Raw genomic sequence first — 24,278 nt, 5'->3', positions numbered from 1 at the left:
CAGGCAAAAGGAAGGCACACAGGAGCCACAAAACCCCCAAATCAAAAACACACAGTCAACTACAACATACAGTATGACACATGAGGGCGAATGGAAAATACATGAGCACTGCAAAACAAATACACAAAAAAGCATTAACACTAAAATACAGTACAATATGTAAACAAACTGTGAAAATAAATGCCAACATATGAGGTGGGAACACATGATAATGACGGTGTATGGATATTGAGCAAGCAACGGGACAAAAACCACACAGCTACTTAAATACTACAGCACCCCCCCCCCCAACACACTGACACATAAAGTACATCATGCTATCTGAGGCAACAAGCTGCAGGTTCTAATCACCAGCCTACAGTACAGCTAGCTGGCAGCATCTCAATGTTCTATAATGAAATAGGGATGGAGGGTTGGATGTTGTCTGTTGGGCTGTTTGGTTGGCGACCAAAGATGAGTCCAGTTCGGGGATATTTTGTAGGAAAGGCAGGAGTGTGGAAAGGTACAGAGGATGAGAAGAGAGGGAGGAAGGCAGAGGGAGGAAGGCAGAGGGAGGAAGGCAGAGGGAGGAAGATAAGAACTATAAAGTGGTGAAGAGGGAAAAGGATGAACGGTTGATGCTGCAATAAAACTTCATACATGTACAGTAGACACACACTTTCTCACTCACAAACACACACCCTCTCACTCACAAACACACCCGCTCACTCACTCACACCCACACACACTTCTAAAGCTGATGGTACTCAACACTTTCTACAACGTGAGTGGAAATGATTTTCTCTCTAACTACTTGTCTGTATCTAACCTCCCACCTCACCATCTACTAAACTACAGACTGATGCATCATGTTAGACCAACACAGCTACTCTGATGAATGTGTAGGACATTTACAGCCCAGGCCTGTCAGCCAGGCAGGCAGGGGTAGGACGCAGTGTGTGTGTGTGGTGTGTCAGCCAGGCAGGCAGGGGTAGGACACAGTGTGTGTGTGGTGTGTCAGCCAGGCAGGCAGGGGTAGGACACAGTGTGTGTGTGGTGTGTCAGCCAGGTAGGCAGGGGTAGGACACAGTGTGTGTGTGGTGTGTCAGCCAGGTAGGCAGGGGTAGGACACAGTGTGTGTGTGGTGTGTCAGCCAGGTAGGCAGGGGTAGGACACAGTGTGTGTGTGGTGTGTCAGCCAGGCAGGCGGGGTAGGACATATTGTGTGTGTGGTGTGTCAGCCAGGTAGGCAGGGGTAGTTAAGAGGAGCTGACAGACATTATGTTACAGGCCTGTGAGGAGAACACAGTGTCACAGAGTGAGAGAGAGATGACTGTGCAGACACCCATACATCAGAGGTGTGAAAATGAGCACTGCTGGCTGGCAGAGGGACTATGTTTGTTTATTTATTTTTATGTCACCTTTATTTAACCAGGTAGGCAAGTTGAGAACAAGTTCTCATTTACAACTGCGACCTGGCCAAGATAAAGCAAAGCAGTTCGACACATACAACGACACAGAGTTACACATGGAGTAAAACAAACATACAGTCAATAATACAGTATAAACAAGTCTATATACGAAGTGAGCAAATGAGGTGAGATAAGGGAGGTAAAGGCAAAAAAAGGCCATGGTAGTGAAGTAAATACAATATAGCAAGTAAAACACTGGAATGGTAGATTTGCAGTGGAAGAATGTGCAAAGTAGAAAGAAAAATAATGGGGTGCAAAGGAGCAAAATAAATAAATAAATAAAATAAATACAGTAGGGGGAGAGGTAGTTGTTTGGGCTAAATTATAGATGGGCTATGTACAGGTACAGTAATCTGTGAGCTGCTCTGACAGCTGGTGCTTAAAGCTAGTGAGGGAGATATGTGTTTCCAGTTTCAGAGATGTTTGTGAGTGTGTGTTTGTGTGAGAGAGTGAGTGTGTGAGAGAGTGAGTAAGTGAGTAAAAGAGAGTGAGCAAGTGAGAGAGTGAGTAAGTGAGAGAGTGAGTAACAGAGAGTGAGTGAGTAAGTGAGAGTGAGTGAGTGAGTGAGTGAGAGTGAGTGAGTAAGTGAGTAACCTCTGTATGTGTAATGTTTACTGTTAATTTTTGTTGTTTTTCACTTTATATATTCACTTTGTATGTTGTCTACCTCACTTGCTTTGGCAATGTTAACACATGTTTCCCATGCCAATAAAGCCCTTGAATTGAATTGAATTGAAGAGAGATTGAGTAAGTGAGAGAGTGAGTAACAGAGAGTGAGTAACAGAGAGTGAGTAACAGAGAGTGAGTAATTGAGAGAGTGAGTAAGTGAGAGAGTGAGTAAGTGAGAGAGTGAGTAAGTGAGAGAGTGAGTGAGTGAGTGAGTAAGTGAGAGAGTGAGTGAGTGAGTAAGTGAGAGAGTGAGTGAGTAAGTGAGAGAGTGAGTGAGTAAGTGAGAGAGTGAGTAAGTGAAAGAGTGAGTAAGTGAGAGAGTGAGTAACTGCGAGAGTGAGTAACTGAGAGAGTGAGTAACAGAGTGAGTAAGTGAGAGAGTGAGTAACTGAGAGACTGAGTATGTGAGAGAGTGAGTAAGTGAGAGAGTGAGTAAGTGAGAGAATGAGTAAGTGAGAGAGTGAGTAACTGAGAGAGTGAGTAACTGAGAGTGAGTGAGTAACTGAGAGAGTGAGTGAGTAACTGAGAGAGTGAGTGAGTAACTGAGAGAGTGAGTAACTGAGAGAGTGAGTAACTGAGAGAGTGAGTAAGATTCCAAGAACACAGGATGAGATGTTACTATCCTTTGTGCAAGCACTTCCAAGAGTTAATGAACAGTGAGCCTGGTGAAATTTGGAGAGCGCATCGTCAGTAGTGTACCTTTGGTTCCTAGGGTGTTTCGGCCTTTCACACTATACACCCTCCCCAAAGGCGGCCAGCGACAGGGTGATCAATCCTACGCTTGCGTCCCATTCCCAATTAGTCATAGGAGTTGCCTTGTTGATGATAGCCAACATCCCATGGGACTATGCATGGCAGGGGCATCCTCCTCCCTGAGTCAAGCATTGTTGACCGCATACCTCCTGGCCCTCTCACTTCGGGGCCCAGCTGGGGTCTTTCCTCTTCATCCAGAGCCACTGACTGCTGCCTTATGCCGCCTCCGATACAGCTTTGATTGCCGAACGCTGGCTCTGGCCCTTAATTCCAAGGTCTCTAAGCAGTCTGGTTGTAGATGTTGCCACAAAACCTCTGCAGCCCACCTCCACTGGTCGGACTTCTGTGTTCCAGCCATGATGCCGTGCTTCGGCAGCTAGATCGGCATAGCGCAGATGCTTTCACTCATAAGCCTCATCTACTGAGTCCCCCCACGGTACTGTGAGCTCAATGATGAAGACCTTCTTGAGCGAACGGGACCAGAGCACCATGTCAGGTCTTAGGGTGGTGGTTGCAATCTCCGGAGGAAACACAAGTTAACGGCCAATGTCAGCTAGCATTTTCCAGTCGCGGGCCAAGCGCAGCTGGTCTCGCTCTAATGGTGTCGAGCCGCGCTTCGGTGGTTTAGCCCCTTCGCGGACAAAGTTTGTCCGTAAGGGGTGTGATGCTGCTGGGGGTGGTAGGGAGTTGGTGGCAACTCGCTTGTCCTCCAGGGCGGACGCAAGGTTTTTAAGGACTTGGTTGTGACGCCAAGTGTAGCGTCCTTGGGTGAGGCTTGTTTTACACCCTGTGAGAATGTGCCTGAGGTTGGCTGGCATGGAACAGAGGGCACAGTCCGGATCTTCACCATACCATTGGTGAAGATTAACTGGAGTTGGAAGGACATCATATGTTGCTCTGATGGAGAAGCTCAACCGCCTCGCTTCCATGGCCCACAGATCCTTCCAGCTGATCTTCCTCTTCTCCACGCTATCCCATCGAGTCCACTGTCCCTGTTTGGAAAGAGAGACTGCCTTGGCCCACCTTGCAGCCTCCTCCTGATGGCGTACTTCCTGCACTACCATCTTCCGCCGCTCTGGTGCAGTGGCCTTACTCCAAGCAGCACGGCTAGTTAGCCCAAGGCCTCCTCTCCCTTGCTGAACATGACCCACAATGTCAGCATGTCTGAGGGCTGCTGTTGCCTCCTGGACTGCTTTTCCTGGCCTCCATTTGCGCCCAGTTGCCAAGGTCGGCGCGTTGTTGCTCACCACTGGGTCTCGAGATTCATTCAGTGTCATCTGGGGCCTGGTTTTTGAACACTTGAATTCCTCTGTTAGACTGGTGAGGGGCAGCTTGAGGACACCATCTCCATAGAGGCCTATGGTGGTAAGGCATCGTGGAACTCTGAGACACTTCTTTAAGTAGCCTGTGACTCCTCTTTCCATCTTCTCCACTGTTGAGATTGGAACCTCATACACTGCTAAGGGCCACAACACCCGGGGTAGGAGACCAAACTGCAGACACCAGGCCTTTAACTTTCCAGGTAGCTGGGTGTTGTCGATGAACTGTAGGCTACTACTGATGTCTTTGCGCAGCTGTTGCACCTGGTCTTTGTCCTTCAGGCTTGCATCATACCACCTTCGAAGGCTTTTTACCGGCTGCTCAGACACTGTTGGGATTTGGTCATCTCCGATGAAGAATTTCAGGTCAGAGAGTACCTCCTTCACAATCGAGATGCTGCGTGACTTGGATGGTTTAATCTTCATACGGACCCAGCTGATGTTCTCCTCAAGTTTTCTGAGCAGTCTCCTGGTGCATGGGACAGTGGTGGTCAATGTTGTAATGTCGTCCATGTAGGCTCTGAGTGGAGGGAGTCGGAAACCAGAGTCGACTCGCTGTCCACCAGCAACCCATTTTGAGGATCTGATGATAACCTCCATTGCCATTATGAATGCCAATGGAGAAATGGTACATCCCGCCATTATACCTACATTCAGGCACTGCCATGAGGTGGTGAACTCTGAGGTGGTGAAGCAGAACTGCAGATCCTGGAAGTACGACTTCACCAGGGTTGTGATGGTGTCCGGTATATGGAAAAATCTGAAGGCAGACCACAGGAGTTCATGGGGCACAGAGCCAAATGCATTGGCGAGGTCGAGAAAGACTACATGGAGGTCCCTTTTTTCCACCTTGGCCATTTGGATCTGGTGCCAGATCATGCTGGAATGTTCCAAGCAGCCAGAGAACCCTGATATTCCTGCCTTCTGTACAGATGTATTGACGTACGCATTCCTTTGCAGGTACTCAGCCATCCTCTGGGCAATGACCCTAAAGAAGATTTTACCCTCGACATTCAGTAAGGAGATTGGGCGGAATTGGCTGATGTTCACTGCATCCTTCTCCTTAGGGATCAGGACCCCGCTTGCCCTACGCCACACTTTGGGTATTATCTTATTTTTCCAAGCTGTTCTCATAAGCCTCCAGAGGAACCTCAGGACGTCTGGTGCGTTCTTATACACTTTGTACGGGACTCCATTTGGCCCCGGGGCTGATGCTGTTCTTGCACGCCAAACTGTTTTTTCCACCTCTTTCCATGTTGGAGGGCTGGTCTCAATATGATGTTCCGGGGGTTCAATGGGTGGGATATCTGATGGGATGGCCAGATGTTCATGTCGCTTTGAGTCAAAGTTTGTTGTTCTCAGGTGCTCATCTAGGTCTTTCTTTGTTGTTTTTAGAGCTCCACTTTTTTCCTTCGTGAAGATACTTTTAAGGAATTTGAAGGGATCTTTATAGAATCGAGTTCTAGTTTGTTCTTTCTTCCTTCTGCATTTCCGTAGGTTCTCTGCTCTGCGGAGGGATGCCAACCGGGTTTTGATATCAGCCTGAAGTGCCTCTATGCCCTCCTTTTCCACTTCCGAGGCCTTCTTCCACTGTTTCTTAAGCTGTCGCCTTTCTTGAAAGAGGCGCTTGATTTCTTGTTGCCTCCTGGAAACTGGTGGGGTTGGAACCTTTCTCCCGCCTTTTGCCTCTTCCACTTCAAATCTTTCTGTCCCGTACTCATAGATAATGTCCCCCATCCTCTCCAACTTCTTCTCCACTGTACCTCAAAGTTTCTCGAGGGTCAAGGTAAGGTCAGTGTTCACTGTTTCCCACAACTTCTTGTCACTGGCGCCAGGCCACTTCACATACGGCCTGTGCCCTGGTAGTCTCCTCTCGACTGCAGGTCTGGGAGGCTCGGTGAGTTCCACTCCTGTTGTTGGTTCCACCTCAGTTGTTACTTCGGCGCTTGAGTTTACGTCCTCCATGACAGTGGTACTGATGCACTGCAAACTTTGGTTTGCGTCCAGTTGCTGTGCTTCATCGCTTTCGCAGAATGTAATCAATGCGAGGCCTCTGTCTCTCTTTACCCAGTAAGTGAGAGAGTGAGTGAGTAACTGAGAGAGTGAGTAACAGAGAGTGAGTAACAGAGTGAGTAAGTGAGAGAGTGAGTGAGTAACTGAGAGAGTGAATAACTGAGAGAGTGAGTAACAGAGAGTGAGTAACAGAGAGTGAGTAACAGAGAGTGAGTAACAGAGAGTGAGTAACAGAGAGTGAGTAACAGAGAGTGAGTAACAGAGAGTGAGTAACTGAGAGAGTGAGTAACTGAGAGAGTGAGTAACAGAGAGTGAGTAACAGAGAGTGAGTAACTGAGAGAGTGAGTAACTGAGAGAGTGAGTAAGTGAGAGAGTGAGTAACAGAGAGTGAGTAACTGAGAGTGAGTAAGTGAGAGAGTGAGTGAGTAACTGAGAGAGTGAATAACTGAGAGAGTGAGTAACAGAGAGTGAGTAACTGAGAGTGAGTAACAGAGAGTGAGTAACAGAGAGTGAGTAACAGAGAGTGAGTAACAGAGAGTGAGTAACAGAGAGTGAGTAACAGAGAGTGAGTAACAGAGAGTGAGTAACAGAGAGTGAGTAACTGAGAGAGTGAGTAACAGAGAGTGAGTAACTGAGAGAGTGAGTAACTGAGAGTGAGTAACAGAGAGTGAGTAACAGAGAGTGAGTAACAGAGAGTGAGTAACAGAGAGTGAGTAACTGAGAGTGAGTAACTGAGAGAGTGAGTAACTGAGAGAGTGAGTAACAGAGAGTGAGTAACAGAGAGTGAGTAACTGAGAGAGTGAGTAACTGAGAGTGAGTAACAGAGAGTGAGTAACAGAGAGTGAGTAACAGAGAGTGAGTAACTGAGAGAGTGAGTAACTGAGAGAGTAAGTGAGAGAGTGAGTAACTGAGAGAGTGAGTAACAGAGAGTGAGTAACTGAGAGAGTGAGTAACAGAGAGAGTGAGTAACAGAGAGAGTGAGTAAGTGAGAGAGTGAGTAAGTGAGAGAGTGAGTAACTGAGAGAGTGAGTAAGTGAGAGAGTGAGTAACAGAGAATGAGTAACTGAGAGAGTGAGTAAGTGAGAGAGTGAGTAACAGAGTGAGTAACTGAGAGAGTGAGTAAGTGAGAGAGTGAGTAAGTGAGAGAGTGAGTAACTGAGAGAGTGAGTAAGTGAGAGAGTGAGTAAGTGAGAGAGTGAGTAACTGAGAGAGTGAGTAAATGAGAGAGTGAGTAACAGAGAGTGAGTAACTGAGAGAGTGAGTAACAGAGAGAGTGAGTAACAGAGAGAGTGAGTAAGTGAGAGAGTGAGTAAGTGAGAGAGTGAGTAACTGAGAGAGTGAGTAAGTGAGAGAGTGAGTAACAGAGAATGAGTAACTGAGAGAGTGAGTAAGTGAGAGAGTGAGTAACAGAGTGAGTAACTGAGAGAGTGAGTAAGTGAGAGAGTGAGTAAGTGAGAGAGTGAGTAACTGAGAGAGTGAGTAAGTGAGAGAGTGAGTAACAGAGAGTGAGTAACTGAGAGAGTGAGTAAGTGAGAGAGTGAGTAACAGAGAGTGAGTAACTGAGAGAGTGAGTAACAGAGAGAGTGAGTAAGTGAGAGAGTGAGTAAGTGAGAGAGTGAGTTAGTGAGAGAGTGAGTAACTGAGAGAGTGAGTAAGTGAGAGAGTGAGTAACAGAGAGTGAGTAACTGAGAGAGTGAGTAACAGAGAGTGAGTAACTGAGAGAGTGAGTAAGTGAGAGAGTGAGTAACAGAGAGTGAGTAACTGAGAGAGTGAGTAAGTGAGAGAGTGAGTAACAGAGAGAGTGAGTAACTGAGAGAGTGAGTAAGTGAGAGAGTGAATAACAGAGAGTGAGTAACTGAGAGAGTGAGTAAGTGAGAGAGTGAGTAACAGAGAGAGTGAGTAACTGAGAGAGTGAGTAAGTGAGAGAGTGAGTAACTGAGAGAGTGAGTAACAGAGAGTGAGTAAGTGAGAGAGTGAGTAACAGAGAGTGAGTAACTGAGAGAGTGAGTAAGTGAGAGAGTGAGTAACAGAGAGTGAGTAACTGACAGAGTGAGTAAGTGAGAGAGTGAGTAACAGAGAGAGTGAGTAACTGAGAGAGTGAGTAAGTGAGAGAGTGAGTAAGTGAGAGAGTGAGTAAGTGAGAGAGTGAGTAAGTGAGAGAGTGAGTAAGTGAGAGAGTGAGTAACAGAGAGTGAGTAACTGAGAGAGTGAGTAAGTGGGAGAGTGAGTAACAGAGAGTGAGTAACTGAGAGAGTGAGTAAGTGAGAGAGTGAGTAACAGAGAGAGTGAGTAACTGAGAGAGTGAGTAAGTGAGAGAGTGAGTAACAGAGAGTGAGTAACAGAGAGTGAGTATCTGAGAGAGTGAGTAAGTGAGAGAGTGAGTAAGTGAGAGAGTGAGTAAGTGAGAGAGTGAGTAACTGAGAGAGTGAGTAACTGAGAGAGTGAGTAAGTGAGAGAGTGAGTAAGTGAGAGAGTGAGTAACAGAGAGTGAGTAAGTGAGAGAGTGAGTAACAGAGAGTGAGTAACTGAGAGAGTGAGTAAGTGAGAGAGTGAGTAACAGAGAGTGAGTTCCGGAGTTCCGGAATAGTTCCGGAGTTCCAAATTGAGCAGCTGCTGAAAAATGAGCTCCTGTATATATTGAGATTTAAATGGTTTTTTAGAGTGAAGTACATCGAAAAAATCAAAAGAAAACTGCAAGACTCAATAGAAGACAATACAAGCAACAAACCAAAAAGACAGGATTTCGAAAAAGTAACTATTTTTCATAAAATTATACAGTTATCTTAGCTAGCTGAATTGTTAGCTGAATTGTTTACATGTTGCTAAGCAGTTGCTAGGGACTCTCCTGGAAGAAGCTAGCTAGCTTACAAAGAATAACAAAAAAAATATCTAGTTAACAGAAGAAAGGAAGACAAAATAAGGACAAAATAAGGACAGAAGAAAAAAGAAAAGAAAAAAGGACAACAAAGTGAAACAGTCCTCTGAAGAAACAAGAGAGCATTATACAAGAAACAGCACTTCTATTGCAACATTGTAGCCAACATCACCAGCGTTGCTATGGAAATTGTTTACCCACCAGACATCCAAACAGAGAAAGCTAAGAAAAGTTTCAAAGGTTTGTTGATGGGACAGAACCATGAATGCCTGTTTGCAGATCTTACCAGTTACAAAACAAGAGCAAATTTAATTTTTAATACCAATCGAGGGAACATATGGAAAAAGGTTATTTGCAACCATTTCCCTTTCTCAAAAAAGAGGGGCATCAGCCAAGGATGTCAGATCAGCATTTTTGAAGAAGCTGACCAGAGCAACACATATCAAACAGTAAACTTATATAATAATGGAACTGTATTGATACAAGGCAATGATTCAAGCCTCCAGGCTTTTGAGAATAGGTTTGCTACCCTAAAAGAAGACGCTGACATCATCTCAGAAAATGAGGAAAAAGTCAAGGAGGGAGATGGAGAAAAGCAGACCCCAATGGTCTCTGTGACCCAGCAGGAAGCCCTCAACGTCCCTTTACCTACCTCACCTGCAGCAGACAGAGTCAAGGACATGACAATTTCAATAAGAACACCTGCTATGCAACGTTTCCACAACACCCTCTCTCTAGTCGAAGCAGAGGTCATAGAACTCAGAGAGAAGAAGCTTCAAGAGGAGGACACTGTCCAGAAACTCAAAGAAGAGATGAAACAGTTCAGGGAGGAGAGCAGAGCATCCATAGCTAAATTAGAAAGCAGAATGGACAAGCTGAGTCAGACAAATGATGACCTCAGAGACCATCTGAGCACAACTAGAAAGGAGCTCGAACAAAAAGAGAGGTACATTGACACCCTCAACCGGCAGAGAGTCATTGTGTCCTCTGCATCTAGAAAACATGTCCACCAGCTTGGTACAACACAAGCAGAACCTGAGACCAGCATGGCCTCCACTACACAGCCGGATGACACTGCACCAGCCTACCAGTCTGCTCCAGCCCAGGTCAACCTACCAGCCTCTCAGTCTGCTCCAGCCCAGGTCAACCTACCAGCCTCCCAGTCTGCTCCAGCCCAGGTCAGAATACCAGCCTCCCAGTCTGCTCCAGCCCAGGTTAACCTACCAGCCTCCCAGTCTGCTCCAGCCCAGGTCAACCTACCAGCCTCCCAGTCTGCTCCAGCCCAGGTCAGAATACCAGCCTCCCAGTCTGCTCCAGCCCAGGTTAACCTACCAGCCTCCCAGTCTGCTCCAGCCCAGGTCAGAATACCAGCCTCCCAGTCTGCTCCACCCAGACAATCACCCACAACTGCAATTCTAATTGATTCAAATGGGAAGTTCTTAGTCCAGGAAAGATTATTCCCTAGACACCAGGTGTATAAGTTCTGGTGTCCTACAACTGAGAGTGCAATGCAGCTACTCAGTCAGACCAGGATTGACACCCCTGACAACATCATCATCCACACTGGCACAAACGACCTTCATGCCAAAGGTGAAAATGTATCTGGGGCAGTGAGAAGAGTGGCAGAACGGGCACAGGCTATGTTCCCAACAACCAATATAGTTGTGTCCACCCTCCTACCAAGAAAAGACTTCCCAGAAAAGTTGATCGACAAAATAAATCAACAGATCACTGTGGACTGTGCCTCACTGCTCAACGTCAGAACGGCTCACCACCCCACTCTGACATGTCAACACTTATATGATAATATACATCTTGATCAGGACAGTATCAGAACCTTTGCCAAGGACCTAAAAGATGCAACACTTGGCAGGGACCCACACACCCATCACCCCAGCAACAAAGGTCCCACGCCCCACCTTCTGAAACAACAGTACCTCCACCATCCCGAGGAGAAAAGAGCCAGACATGGCTTATTACAGCACAGCTCTACTAGACCAGGCCCAACACAGCACAGCTCTACTAGACCAGGCCCAACACAGCACAGCTCTACTAGACCCGGCCCATCACAACACAGCTCTACTAGACCTGGCCCATCACAACAAAGCTCTACTAGACCTGGCCCATCACAACACAGCTCTACTAGACCTGGCCCATCACAACACAGCTCTACTAGACCTGGCCCATCACAACAAAGCTCTACTAGACCCGGCCCATCACAACACAGCTCTACTAGACCCGGCCCATCACAACACAGCTCTACTAGACCCGGCCCATCACAACGCAGCTCTACTAGACCCGGCCCATCACAACACAGCTCTACAAGACCTGTCCCATCACAACACAGCTCTACTAGACCCAGCCCATCACAACACAGCTCTGACCACTACTCCAGGGTCGGTCAGAACACTGCCCTTCAGGGAAGTAGACCACATGATGCAGTCCACACCATGTATCAATTAGATCGTCAGCCTACATATGCTGAGGTAACCTCTGGCAGAAGACCCCTAGAACAATCAGAGATAGGAGAGGTGCGCCAACTATTGCAACTAATATGCAGACTACTGAGCTAGACAGTCCCTTTAATTCACACACGGGCACGCACGCGCACACACACACACACAAACACACAGGGTTGCAGATTGCACATAACATAAGTACAATGCAATCTTATTCCATTCTTATTCATTTGTTTACAAATATTCCTAAATGGATTGACACCGGTATTATAATAATTATTATATGTAATGTGTGTGTGTGTGTGTGTGTGTGTGCGCGTGTGTGTGTATGTATGTATGTATGTGTGTATATGTGTATGTGCATGTATGTGTGTATATATATATATATATATATATATATATATGTATGTGTATGTGTATATATATGTATATATATATGTATGTATGTATGTGTGTGTGTGTGTATGTATGTGTGTGTGTGTGTGTGTATGTATGTATGTATGTATGTGTGTATATGTATGTGTATGTATATATGTATGTGTATGTATATATATATGTATATATATATGTATGTGTATGTATATATGTATATATATGTGTATATATGTATGTATATATATGTATGTGTGTATATGTGTATGTATATATATGTATATATACATATTTTATTTTTTTTGTTTTTTTCGATGTACTTTACTCAAACCAGTGAATATCACTTATTATAAATGAGATCATTAACTATCAGCTCTTGGAATATCCAGGGCCTATACTCTTCACATTTTGGTCATAAAACAACTAATCCAGAATTGATTAAAAACATCAAGGGACAGGACATCATAATCCTACTGGAAACATGGTGTCGTGGAGACATAGATACTCAGTGTCCCTCAGGCTATAGAGAAAGTTTACTACCATCAATCAAACATAAAAATGTTAAACGGGGCCGAGACTCAGGTGGAATCATCATTTGGCATAAGCAGGACTTAGCACTGAATGAAATGAAAAAAGGTACCACTCACATTTGGCTAAAACTTAACAAAGGTACAATCTATTGTGACAATGATGTATACATATGTGCAGCTTATGCTCCTCCTTCAGATTCATCATATTATGATGATCAGTTTTTTGACAATCTCCAGACAGAAATCATTACATTTCAGGCGCAGGGTAAAGTGCTTCTTTGTGGAGATTTCAATGCAAGAACAGGTTCTGAGCCTGACTACACTGATGCGGGAGGTAACCACCACATATTTGGACACCCCTCCTTGTACAGTAGCCCTATTATAAATAATAGAAACAGTCCTGACCAAATACTGAACAAAAATGGAAAAGAGTTAGTACATCTCTGTCGAGCCTTAGGCCTGTACATGCTTAATGGTAGAATCAGAGGGGACTCTTTAGGTCAGTTTACTTACTGCTCAGCTCTTGGGACAAGTGTAGTCGATTATGCCATCACTGACATTGACCCCTCCTCCATTAGTGCATTCACTGTCAGACCACAGACACCATTGTCAGATCACAGTCAGATCAACGTGTTTCTGAAGAAATTAACCGGCAATATTCATTCAAAAAAACAGCCCAATAAACTTTACAACATAAACCAATCGTTCAGATGGGCTCCAAACAGTGCAGAGGCATTCATTGAAACATTGAACTCAAATGAAATGATGAACTCTATACAGTTTTTCAATAACTCACAGTACCAAAACAATAAAGATGGTGTCAATTCAGCTACCCAAAACATCAACTGCATATTCCAAAAAGCAGCATCGAAAGCAAATTTGAGAAAACCAAAGCAATGCAACATCAGAAGCAAAAATCAAAATGTTTCTGACAAATGGTTTGATAATGAATGTAAAACAATTAGAAAACACCTAAGACAAATGTCAAACAAAAAACATAAGCAGCAAAACAACCCAGAGCTACGATATGAATACTTTGAAACTCTGAAACAGTATAAACAAACACTGAAATGCAAGAAATTGAATTATACCAACAAGACACTTGATGAAATTGAAAACGCAATTGACCAAAATCAGTTCTGGGACATGTGGAACAATTTAAGCACAACAAAGCCACAAGAATTAGCCATACAAGATGTAGGAATTTGGAAAACTTACTTTGATAATCTATACAAAAACATCCCACAAAAAGACTTAAACCAGAACCAATTAGAAATTAAAGAAAAATTGAACATCCTGGAATCAGTCATTAAAAACAACCAAAATCCATTAGATTACCCAATAACCCAACAAGAACTAAATGAAAAGCTAAAATCTATTAAATCAAAAAAGGCTTGTGGTGTAGACAACATCAGAAATGAAATGCTGAAAAACAGCACACCTGAGTTGCAAAATGCTGTGCTTAAATTGTTCAACATGGTTTTAACTTCTGGCTGCTTCCCTGATGTCTGGAACCAGGGGCTCATCTCCCCTATCCACAAAAGTGGAGACAAATCAGACCCCAATAATTACAGGGGAATTTGCGTCAACAGTAACTTGGGAAAGATTTTCTGTAGCATTTTGAATTCAAGAATTCAAACCTTTCTTCAAGAAAAAAATGTAATAAGTAAATGTCAAATTGGCTTTCTCCCTAACCATCGCACTACTGACCATATATACACCTTACACACACTAATTAATAAACACGTCCACCAAAAAAAAGAGGGCAAAATCTTTGCTTGCTTTATTGACTTTAAAAAAGCATTTGATTCGATTTGGCACGAAGGGCTATTCTACAAAATTCTACAAAGTGGGCTTGGTGGTAAGGTGTATGACTTAATAAAATGTATGTACACAGAAAATAAGTGTGCAATAAAAATCAAAAACCAAAGAACAGAATTTTTTTCACAATGTCGAGGTGTGAGACAAGGCTGCAATTTGAGTCCAAATCTTTTCAACATTTATATCAATGAATTAGCAGACATGTTGGACCAATCTCCAGCCCCAGGACTCACACTATTTGACACAGAGGTGAAATACCTGCTATATGCTGATGACTTGGTACTTCTATCACCAACCAAAGAAGGTCTTCAACAAAACATTAATATTCTGGAGCAATATTGCCATAATTGGGCCCTGGCAGTAAATTTCCAAAAAACTAAAATCATGATTTTCCAAAAAAAACCCAGATGTCAGAAACAAAAATGTAAATTCACCCTGAACAACACCTTAATTGAACACACAAAAAATTACACCTACCTTGGTCTGACCATATCTGCATCGGGAAACTTTAATATGGCAGTGAAGGCACTCAAAGAAAAAGCCCGCAGAGCAATGTATGCAATAAAAATGAAATTATTCAAAATCAACATCCCAATTAGAATTTGGACTAAAATATTTGACAGTGTAATCCTACCAATAGCACTTTATGGAAGTGAGGTTTGGGGGCCACTCAATAAACTGGATTTTAAAATGTGGGACAAACATCCAATTGAAACCCTACATGCAGAATTCTGTCGGAAAATTCTACAAGTCCAGAGAAATACACCAACTAATGCATGTAGGGCAGAATTGGGCCGTTTTCCAGTAATAATGAAAATACAGAAAAGATCATTAAAATTTTGGCTACATCTAAATTCAAGTCCAAATTCGAGTCTGCAATTTAAAGCACTTCAAGCCCAAGAGCTGAGCCCAGAAACGAGCCCTCTCAGTCAGCTGGTGTTGGACCTCACCAATCAAGCTGACACCAGCACTGCTTCAAAAGAAAGAATTCCAATAAACAAAATCATGAACCAATCAAAGGAATCATACTTACAATACTGGAAAAACGAAACAAAATCCCAAAGCCGACTAAATTGCTATCTGACCCTAAACAGAGAATATGAATTGGCTGATTATCTCTACTCTGTCAGAGATACGAAGCAGAGACAGATCCTTACCAAGTACAGGCTGAGTGACCACCGATTGGCAATAGAAACCGGCAGACATAAAAAGACATGGCTACCCAAAGAAGAGCGTGTATGTGGTCACTGCATGACAGGGGAGGTAGAGACAGAGATGCACTTTCTCCTTTACTGTGATAAATATTCCTCACAAAGAGATTCATTATTCACAGAAATGACTACATATATTCCACATTTTTACAAATTGAACCCAGAGGAAAAACTAAGAATACTCATAGGCGAAGGAGCAATGGCTCCTCTTGCAGCCAAATATGTATTTTCCTGCCATAGCCTGAGGGACACTGAATAATAACATCTGCATAGTAAACAGTAACTTACTTATTATTACTATTATTGTTATTACTATAATTATTAATGTTTACTGTGACTGTTACCATTTTATTGTATTTATTTTTGTATTATTATTTACTACCATTTTATATTATTATTTGTTATCATTTACAATTTTGTTACAATGTATATTGTATACATTGTTGCTTTGGCAATATTGACACAATGTTTTTCATGCCAATAAAGCAGCTTGAATTTGAATTTGAATTTGAATTTGAATTTGAGTAAGTGAGAGAGTGAGTAAGTGAGAGGACCAACAAAAATGGAAAAGGGACTAATCCAACCATTTACATTTCCACAGTGTTCTTTGGCTTGATGATGCTTATTATGAAGAGAAATAAGCTCAATTTTGGTGGGCTGTATGTAGCCTATCCAATCAGCTTCCATCTTCTGTGTTTATACTTATTCCAGGCAGGCTTCTCTGGCCGTGTGTGTGTGCGTGTGTGTGTGTGTGTGTGTGTGTGTATGTGTGTGTGTGTGTGTGTGTGTGTGTGTGTGTGTGTGTGTGTGTGTGTGTGTGTGTGTTTGAGAGAGCATTGTGATGTCAAACAAAAGCATTTCCATGCCAGGAGGAAACACACACACACACCCACACACACACACACACACACACACACACAACTACTGGTCCGATTCACACAGAGGAGAGGAAAGACAGACAGATGATTGGGATAGGATGGAAATATACAGCAGAGAGAGAAGCAACAAAGGTTCTGAGCGAGAGATAAAGGAGTGAAACATGGAGAACAGTATGAGAGAAAACATCAGAGCTGTGGACTCGAGTCACAAATATGATGACTTGCAACCCGACTTTAACACCAATGACTCGTGACTTAACTTGGACTTGAGCCTTTTGAGTTTTCTCAGACTTTAGTCAGCTTTGTAAATTCGTTGCATGCAGCACCCCTCCAGAACTTCAGTGTGTGATGAATGACTCTGCAACTCCGCCTCTTTAAGCCCAGGGTTTTAAGTCCTTATATTTGTGTGTACGTGTGTGTGTGTGTGCTTGAATATTTTTGTGTGTGTACTGCTCTGTGTTTCTAAGTCGTCTTGTGTCTGTCTGTGTATGTGTGTTTGTATGTGCGTAATGTACATGTCGGTATGTGTGTGTGTGTATTTTTGCGTGTTTTTCTATGTCTCAAAGTCCTCTCATATCCATCTGATCTCTGTGTTCCTCTCATGTGAGTGTTTTGGTGGATGCCAAGATACACCAATGTACCGCAGGCATCCATAACCCTTTTTATATAAAAAACTGTCGGAGAAATATGGCTATCTTTTTTCTCCATAAATCTCTTTTAGTGAGAGAGCATGCTGTCATGGAGGAATAAGTCAGCACTGGGGTCGCTTGCCAAGCCTAAAGAAAATAACATACTGAGGGATAGGTTGTCCCTGAATAGCGGGACTGAGAGAGAGGGAGGAGAGAGAGGGACAGATAGGGAGGGGAGAAAGGGACTGAGAGAGGGGGACAGAGAGGGGGAGGATTGAGAGGTAGGAGTGAGAGGGAGGAAGGAGATTGAGGGACTGAGAAAGGGAGACAGAGGGAGGAGAGAGAGGGAGGCAGAGAGAAAGGAGTGAGAGGGAGAAGAGAGAGGACTGATGGAGGAGAGAGAGGGAGGCAGAGAGAAAGGAGTGAGAGGGAGAAGAGAGAGGACTGAGGGAGGCATAGAGAAAGGGAGGCAGAGAGAAAGGAGTGAGAGGGAGGCAGAGAGAAAGGAGTGAGAGGGAGAAGAGAGAGGACTGAGGGAGGAGAGAGGGGAGGCAGAGAGAAAGGAGTGAGAGGGAGGCAGAGAGAAAGGAGTGAGAGGGAGAAGAGAGAGGAATGAGGGAGGAGAGAGAGGGATGCAGAGAGAAAGGAGTGAGGGAGGCAGAGAGAAAGGAGTGAGAGGGAGAAGAGAGAGGACTGAGGGAGGAGAGAGAGGGAGGCAGAGAGAAAGGAGTGAGAGGGAGAAGAGAGAGGAATGAGGGAGGAGAGAGAGGGAGGCAGAGAGAAAGAAGTGAGAGGGAGAAGAGGGAGGACTGAGGGAGGAGAGAGAGGGAGGCAGAGAGAAAGGAGTGAGAGGGAGAAGAGAGAGGACTGAGGGAGGAGAGAGGAAGGAGAGAGAGGGAGAAGAGAGAGGACTGAGGGAGGAGAGAGAGGACTGAGGGAGGAGAGAGAGGGAGGCAGAGAGAAAGGAGTGAGAGGGAGAAGAAAGAGGACTGAGGGAGGAGAGAGGGAGGCAGAGAGAAAGGAGAGAGGGAGAAGAGAGTGGACTGAGGGGGGAGAGAGAGGGAGGCAGAGAGAAAGGAGTGAGAGGGAGGCAGAGAGAAAGGAGTGAGAGGGAGAAGAGAGAATACTGAGGGAGGACAGGATAAAAATACACTTCTGATAGAGATAAAAAGAAAAGGGGCAACGAGAAAGAGAAAAATAACGAGAAAGAGAAAAATGAACGAGAAAGAGAAAAAAGAACGAGAAAAAGAAAAAGAACGAGAAAGAGAAAAGGAACGAGAAAAAGAACGAGAAAGAGAAAAAGAACGAGAAAAAGAACGAGAAAGAGAAAAAGAACGAGAAAGAGAAAAAGAACGAGAAAAAGAACGAGAAAGAGAAAAAGAACGAGAAAGAGAAAAAGAACGAGAAAGAGAAAAAGAACGAGAAAAAGAACGAGAAAGAGAAAAAGAACGAGAAACAGAAAAAGAACGAGAAAAAGAACGAGAAAGAGAAAAAGAACGAGAAAAAGAACGAGAAAGAGAAAAATAATGAGTGAAAATGAGAAGGAGAGAGGGAGAGAATGAGTGAAAAGGAGAAGGAGAGAGGGAGAGAATGAGTGAAAATGAGAAGGAGAGGGAGAGAATGAGAGAAAAGGAGGAGAGAGGGAGAGATTGAGTGAAAAGGAGAAGGAGAGAGAGAATGAGAGAAAAGGAGAAGGAGAGAGAGAGAATGAGAGAAAAGGAGAAGGAGAGAAGGAGAGAGGGAGAGAATGAGTGAAAATGAGAAGGAGAGAGAGAATGAGAGAAAAGGAGGAGAGAGGGAGAGAATGAGAGAAAAGGAGAAGGAGAGAAGGAGAGAGGGAGAGAATGAGTGAAAATGAGAAGGAGAGAGAGAGAATGAGAGAAAAGGAAAAGGAGAGAGAGAGAATGAGAGAAAAGGAGAAGGAGAGAGAGAATGAGAGAAAAGGAGAAGGAGAGAAGGAGAGAGGGAGAGAATGAGAGAAAAAGAGAAGGAGAAAGAGGAATGAGAGAAAAGGAAAAGGAGAGAGAGAGAATGAGAGAAAAGGAGAAGGAGAGAGAGAGAATGAGAGAAAAAGAGAAGGAGAGAAGGAGAGAGGGAGAGAATGAGTGAAAATGAGGAGAGGGAGAGAATGAGAGAAAAGGAGAAGGAGAGAGAGAGAATGAGTGAAAAGGAAAAGGAGAGAGAGAGAATGAGAGAAAAGGAAAAGGAGAGAGAGAGAATGAGAGAAAAGGAGAAAAGGAGAGAGGGAGAGAATGAGTGAAAATGAGAAGGAGAAAGAGGAATGAGAGAAAAGGAAAAGGAGAGAGAGAGAATGAGAGAAAAGGAGAAGGAGAGAGAGAATGAGAGAAAAAGAGAAGGAGAGAAGGAGAGAGGGAGAGAATGAGAGAAAAAGAGAAGGAGAGAGAGAACGAGAAAAAGAGAAGGAGAGAGAGAGAATGAGAGAAAAAGAGGAGAGAGAGAATGAGAGAAAAAGAGAAGGAGAGAGAGAATGAGAGAAAAAGAGAAGGAGAAAGAGGAATGAGAGAAAAGGAAAAGGAGAGAGAGAGAATGAGAGAAAAGGAGAAGGAGAGAGAGAGAATGAGAGAAAAAGAGGAGAAAGAGGAATGAGAGAAAAGGAAAAGGAGAGAGAGAGAATGAGAGAAAAGGAGAAGGAGAGAGAGAGAATGAGAGAAAAAGAGGAGGAGAGAGAATGAGAGAAAAAGAGAAGGAGAGAGAATGAGAGAAAAAGAGAACCTGCAGCACTCACATCTCCTTGCAGCTCTCTGAGGGATGGGGAAAAGGGAGTCTGTGAGAGAGTGTGTGTGTGTATTTTGGGTGTGTGCTTCTGAGTTTCTAAATTCTCTTGTTTATGTCTGTTTTTGTGTGTCTCTCAGGACGGGGATGTGTGTGTCTCTCAGGACGGGGATGTGTGTGTCTCTCAGGACGGGGATGTGTGTGTCTCTCAGGACGGGGATGTGTGTGTCTCTCAGGACGGGGATGTGTGTGTCTCTCAGGACGGGGCAGAAGGCATGTGTGTGTCTCTCAGGACGGGGCAGAAGGCATGTGTGTGTCTCTCAGGACGGGGCAGAAGGCATGTGTGTGTCTCTCAGGACGGGGCAGAAGGCATGTGTGTGTCTCTCAGGACGGGGCAGAAGGCATGTGTGTGTCTCTCAGGATGGGGCAGAAGGCATGTGTGTGTCTCTCAGGACGGGGCAGAAGGCATGTGTGTGTCTCTGGAAGGAGAGGCAGTGCGGTGTCGTGATGCAAGGAACGGCACCCCTCTCCCCCTTTTCTCTCCTCTCAATCCCTCCCCTTAGCAAAGGGCAAGGTCACACCCCCATCCCCCCAACCTTCTCCTCTCACACTAGTGAGCTCATCTCTCTTACGACTGCAGTCCGTCACCATCACCAGAGCTAATGGACTGTCTATTCACTAATAATACAGATGACTACATCACTTCTAGTCACAGAATCACTCACACAGTCATACATTCACCAACTCTCTCCTTTCCCACACATGTTTTCTCAGGGCTGGAGATGGACATGGAGATGGCTGAGCTATCAGCCAATGAACTGGGACTAGATATTTAAGATTCCTTATGTGTCCTTAGTGCCAGATGGAGAGAAGGTAGGAAAGACATGCTTTCTGAAGTCACAGTATGTAGCCACTGGAAGAAGAAAAGAAGACTGACAAATACTAACACCACGCACACGAGCCTGCGACAGACAGACAGACAGACAGACAGTGCAGAAGCAGCTCAGAACATGGAGAGTGATGTCATTAGAAAACACAACTAACCCTTCACTATTAACCCTTGTGAGACCTCCTGGGCCCTGCCTCATAACAGCGTCTCAGATTAGAGCCTGTCCGCAGGATTGAACTGTTTTAGATATTACCCTGTGTGAGATTAGCCTCACCTGGGGTCAGGAATCACATGGATTTAAATGTTTTAGATATTACCCTGTGTGAGATTAGCCTCACCTGGGGTCAGGAATCACATGGATTTAAATAATTTAGATATTACCCTGTGTGAGATTAGCCTCACCTGGGGTCAGGAATCACATGGATTTAAATATTTTAGATATTACCCTGTGTGAGATTAGCCTCGTCTGGAGTCAGGAATCACATGGATTTAAATATTTTAGATATTACCCTGTGTGAGATTAGCCTCGTCTGGAGTCAGGAATCACGTGGATTTAAATGTTTTAGATATTACCCTGTGTGAGATTAGCCTCGTCTGGAGTCAGGAATCACATGGATTTAAATGTTTTAGATATTACCCTGTGTGAGATTAGCCTCGTCTGGAGTCAGGAATCACATGGATTTAAATGTTTTAGATATTACCCTGTGTGAGATTAGCCTCGTCTGGAGTCAGGAATCACATGGATTTAAATATTTTAGATATTACCCTGTGTGAGATTAGCCTCGTCTGGAGTCAGGAATCACATGGATTTAAATGTTTTAGATATTACCCTGTGTGAGATTAGCCTCGTCTGGAGTCAGGAATCACATGGATTTAAATATTTTAGATATTACCCTGTGTGAGATTAGCCTCACCTGGGGTCAGGAATCACATGGATTTAAATAATTTAGATATTACCCTGTGTGAGATTAGCCTCACCTGGGGTCAGGAATCACATGGATTTAAATATTTTAGATATTACCCTGTGTGAGATTAGCCTCGTCTGGAGTCAGGAATCACATGGATTTAAATAATTTAGATATTACCCTGTGTGAGATTAGCCTCACCTGGGGTCAGGAATCACATGGATTTAAATAATTTAGATATTACCCTGTGTGAGATTAGCCTCACCTGGGGTCAGGAATCACATGGATTTAAATAATTTAGATATTACCCTGTGTGAGATTAGCCTCGTCTGGAGTCAGGAATCACATGGATTTAAATAATTTAGATATTACCCTGTGTGAGATTAGCCTCGTCTGGAGTCAGGAATCACATGGATTTGGCCATTTATTTCCTGCCTATTCCTTTAGGTTGATCTGGCGTCACTGAGATGTCTCACCAGGGTTAATACATGCAGATCATATTAGGAGTTTGGAGAACTCCAACCCCACGATGCACTGGGAGAAGCCGTAGGAGAGATGCAAAGTGAAACGAGGAAGCAGGACGGTTTTTCTGTGTAGTAGCAAGGGGTGAGTAAACGAGTGCAATAGAGGGAGAGAGAGGGCTAATGAGTGAAAGAGTAGAAGAGAGATAAATCAAGAATATGAGATAGAGAGGTAGAGAAAACGCTAGAGACTTAGTTAGAGAAGGTAGTCAGCAGGCATCGGCAGGCTGTGGTTGGGGTAATGATGGCCAATCATTCAAACAGTCAGTCAGTCATGCATCATTCAGCATTCTGATTGGAGGAGAAGGAGGAGGCGGTAGAAAAGACAGCTCGTTGTTAATGGGACGCCATGGCGACCGCTCACTCACTGCCTGCAGTGGAGGAGGAAGCAGCGACGGCAGGAGTAGGAAGGGGAGTGGCCCCGGCAGAGTTGGCAGACAGGGAGGAAGAGGAAAGCCCTACGTGGGTGGGGCTAGAGACTGTTTTGGCGTCGTTGTGCTGGCTGACCACTGAGGGCTGGCGTCTCAATGCCCCCGGCACCGGAGCCTGACCCGTCTGGAACGTATAGACCACGTCCATCTGCAAACAACAGCCCACAGCACAGTTAGAGAGAGAAGAAAGGAGAGAAAGAAAGAGAGGGGGGGAAGAGAGAGGGTGAGAGGGAACGGAAGAGAGAGAAAGAGGATTAAAAAAGAGAAAGAGAGAGAGAGAGAGGAGTGGAGAGAGAGAGCGAGAGAGAGAGAGAGGAGTGGAGAGAGAGAGAGAGAGAGAGAGAGAGAGAGAGAGAGAGAGAGAGGAGTGGAGAGATAGCAGAAAGAGACCCTGCATGGGCAGAGCAGAAACAATGGCTATGAAAATAGAGAAAATCCCCAAATTGTTAGTTGGAAGGGAAAGAAGGGGGGATTGGTGAAATTGAGGGAGAGGACTGGAATGCTTGCCACTGAATGAAAGGCGGGATATTCTGTTGTGACAGAGGAAAGGCTGAGTGCACCGGTGGGAACGAGGGAGGGAGCGATGGAGAGAAACACAAAAGAATATAAGTTTGGTGTTAAGTCATCCTCCTCTTCCCAATTATGTCCTGGTTGTGTTTGACTAACCAGCCGTACTCACACATACAACCGCAGCCCACCAGGATTAGACAGGGGGAGGGAAGGGAGTCGTAGTGGGGGAGATAAGGACCCAATTAGCTCACTGCCTCTCTCAGTCACCTTCTTCCTCCCATCCCTCCGTCGTCCCCAGGAGAGAGAGAGAGAATGCTCTACTGATTCTCCTCTCAGCACTTCCTTTATCAGTGTGATAGAGGGAGGAGGAGAGGGAGGAGATGAATAAGAACATTTGGCTGAGGAAGTTGAACGTCAGAATGGGAATACAAATCTGGAGCAAACAAAATAAACGACCTTGGGAGAAACGAATAAGGAGCAGCAATTATGGCGTTGTGTTCCAATGAACGGGGAAAATGTGTCAACATTAAAACATGTTAATTAGTTCTAAATGTACACACAGTGTATGTAAATATACTGATAACAAAACAGTCTAAAAACTACACATACAACAGAGATGCTAAACTCGTCTTATTGAACCCAGCAGATGAAATACCACAAACATAACAAAGACAAAATGTATATCTATTATTCTGGTCAATCAAATCGAAAGTCTTTCCATCATCAAGCATTAGAGTTAATATATAGTAGTAGAGGGAGATAGGAGAGAGGGATAGAGAAGGAAGTAGAGAGATCAATCAATTCAAGAAGAGAGAAACAGAAAGAAACAGTGAGAGTTGCATATTTCAGTTGAAGAAGAGGGTAGAAGGTTAGTCAGTTACATGGTGCGCAAATAGTATAGCCTTCTGGAGTGGGTGAAAGGATTAGAGAAAGAGAAGGACAAAAAGACAGAGAAAGAAGAAAGAGAGAGAGAGACAGAGGAAGAAGGGCGAGATAGAGACAGAAAGACAGAGGAAGAAGAGAGAGAGACAGAAAGACAGAGGAAGAAGAAAGAGAGAGAGACAGAAAGACAGAGGAAGAAGAAAGAGAGACAGAAAGACAGAGGAAGAAGAAAGAGAGAGAGAGAAACAGAAAGACAGAGGAAGAAGAGAGATAGAGAGACAGAAAGACAGAGGAAGAAGAAAGAGAGACAGAAAGACAGGAAGAAGAGAGAGAGAGAGAGAGAGAGACAGAAAGACAGAGGAAGAAGAAAGAGAGAGAGACAGAAAGACAGAGGAAGAATAAAGAGAGAGAGACAGAAAGACAGAGGA

The 24,278-nt window shown here is 44.3% G+C and overlaps 1 protein-coding gene across 7 annotated transcripts in view; it reads right to left on the bottom strand.

The window, feature by feature from the left end:
• LOC110528364 (plasma membrane calcium-transporting ATPase 1) overlaps window positions 1-24,278 on the bottom strand; it is a 192,338-nt gene that overhangs the window by 8,205 nt on the left and 159,855 nt on the right. For 3 of the 7 annotated variants that reach the window (XM_021610379.3, XM_036983969.2, XM_090241752.1), the window contains one exon: window positions 22,396-22,606. The exons of the other annotated variants lie outside the window; for them this stretch is intronic. In XM_021610379.3, the coding sequence (XP_021466054.1) occupies window positions 22,396-22,606 (211 nt within the window). The remainder of the gene's footprint in view (window positions 1-22,395; window positions 22,607-24,278) is intronic. 7 annotated transcript variants of the gene reach the window in all.

The sequence above is a fragment of the Oncorhynchus mykiss genome, chromosome 7, assembly GCF_057628025.1.
Source record: "Oncorhynchus mykiss isolate SJ-2025 chromosome 7, ASM5762802v1, whole genome shotgun sequence".
NCBI lineage: Eukaryota > Metazoa > Chordata > Actinopteri > Salmoniformes > Salmonidae > Oncorhynchus > Oncorhynchus mykiss.
Note: the sequence above shows the minus strand (reverse complement) of the source record. Positions and strands in the feature narration are given on the sequence as shown.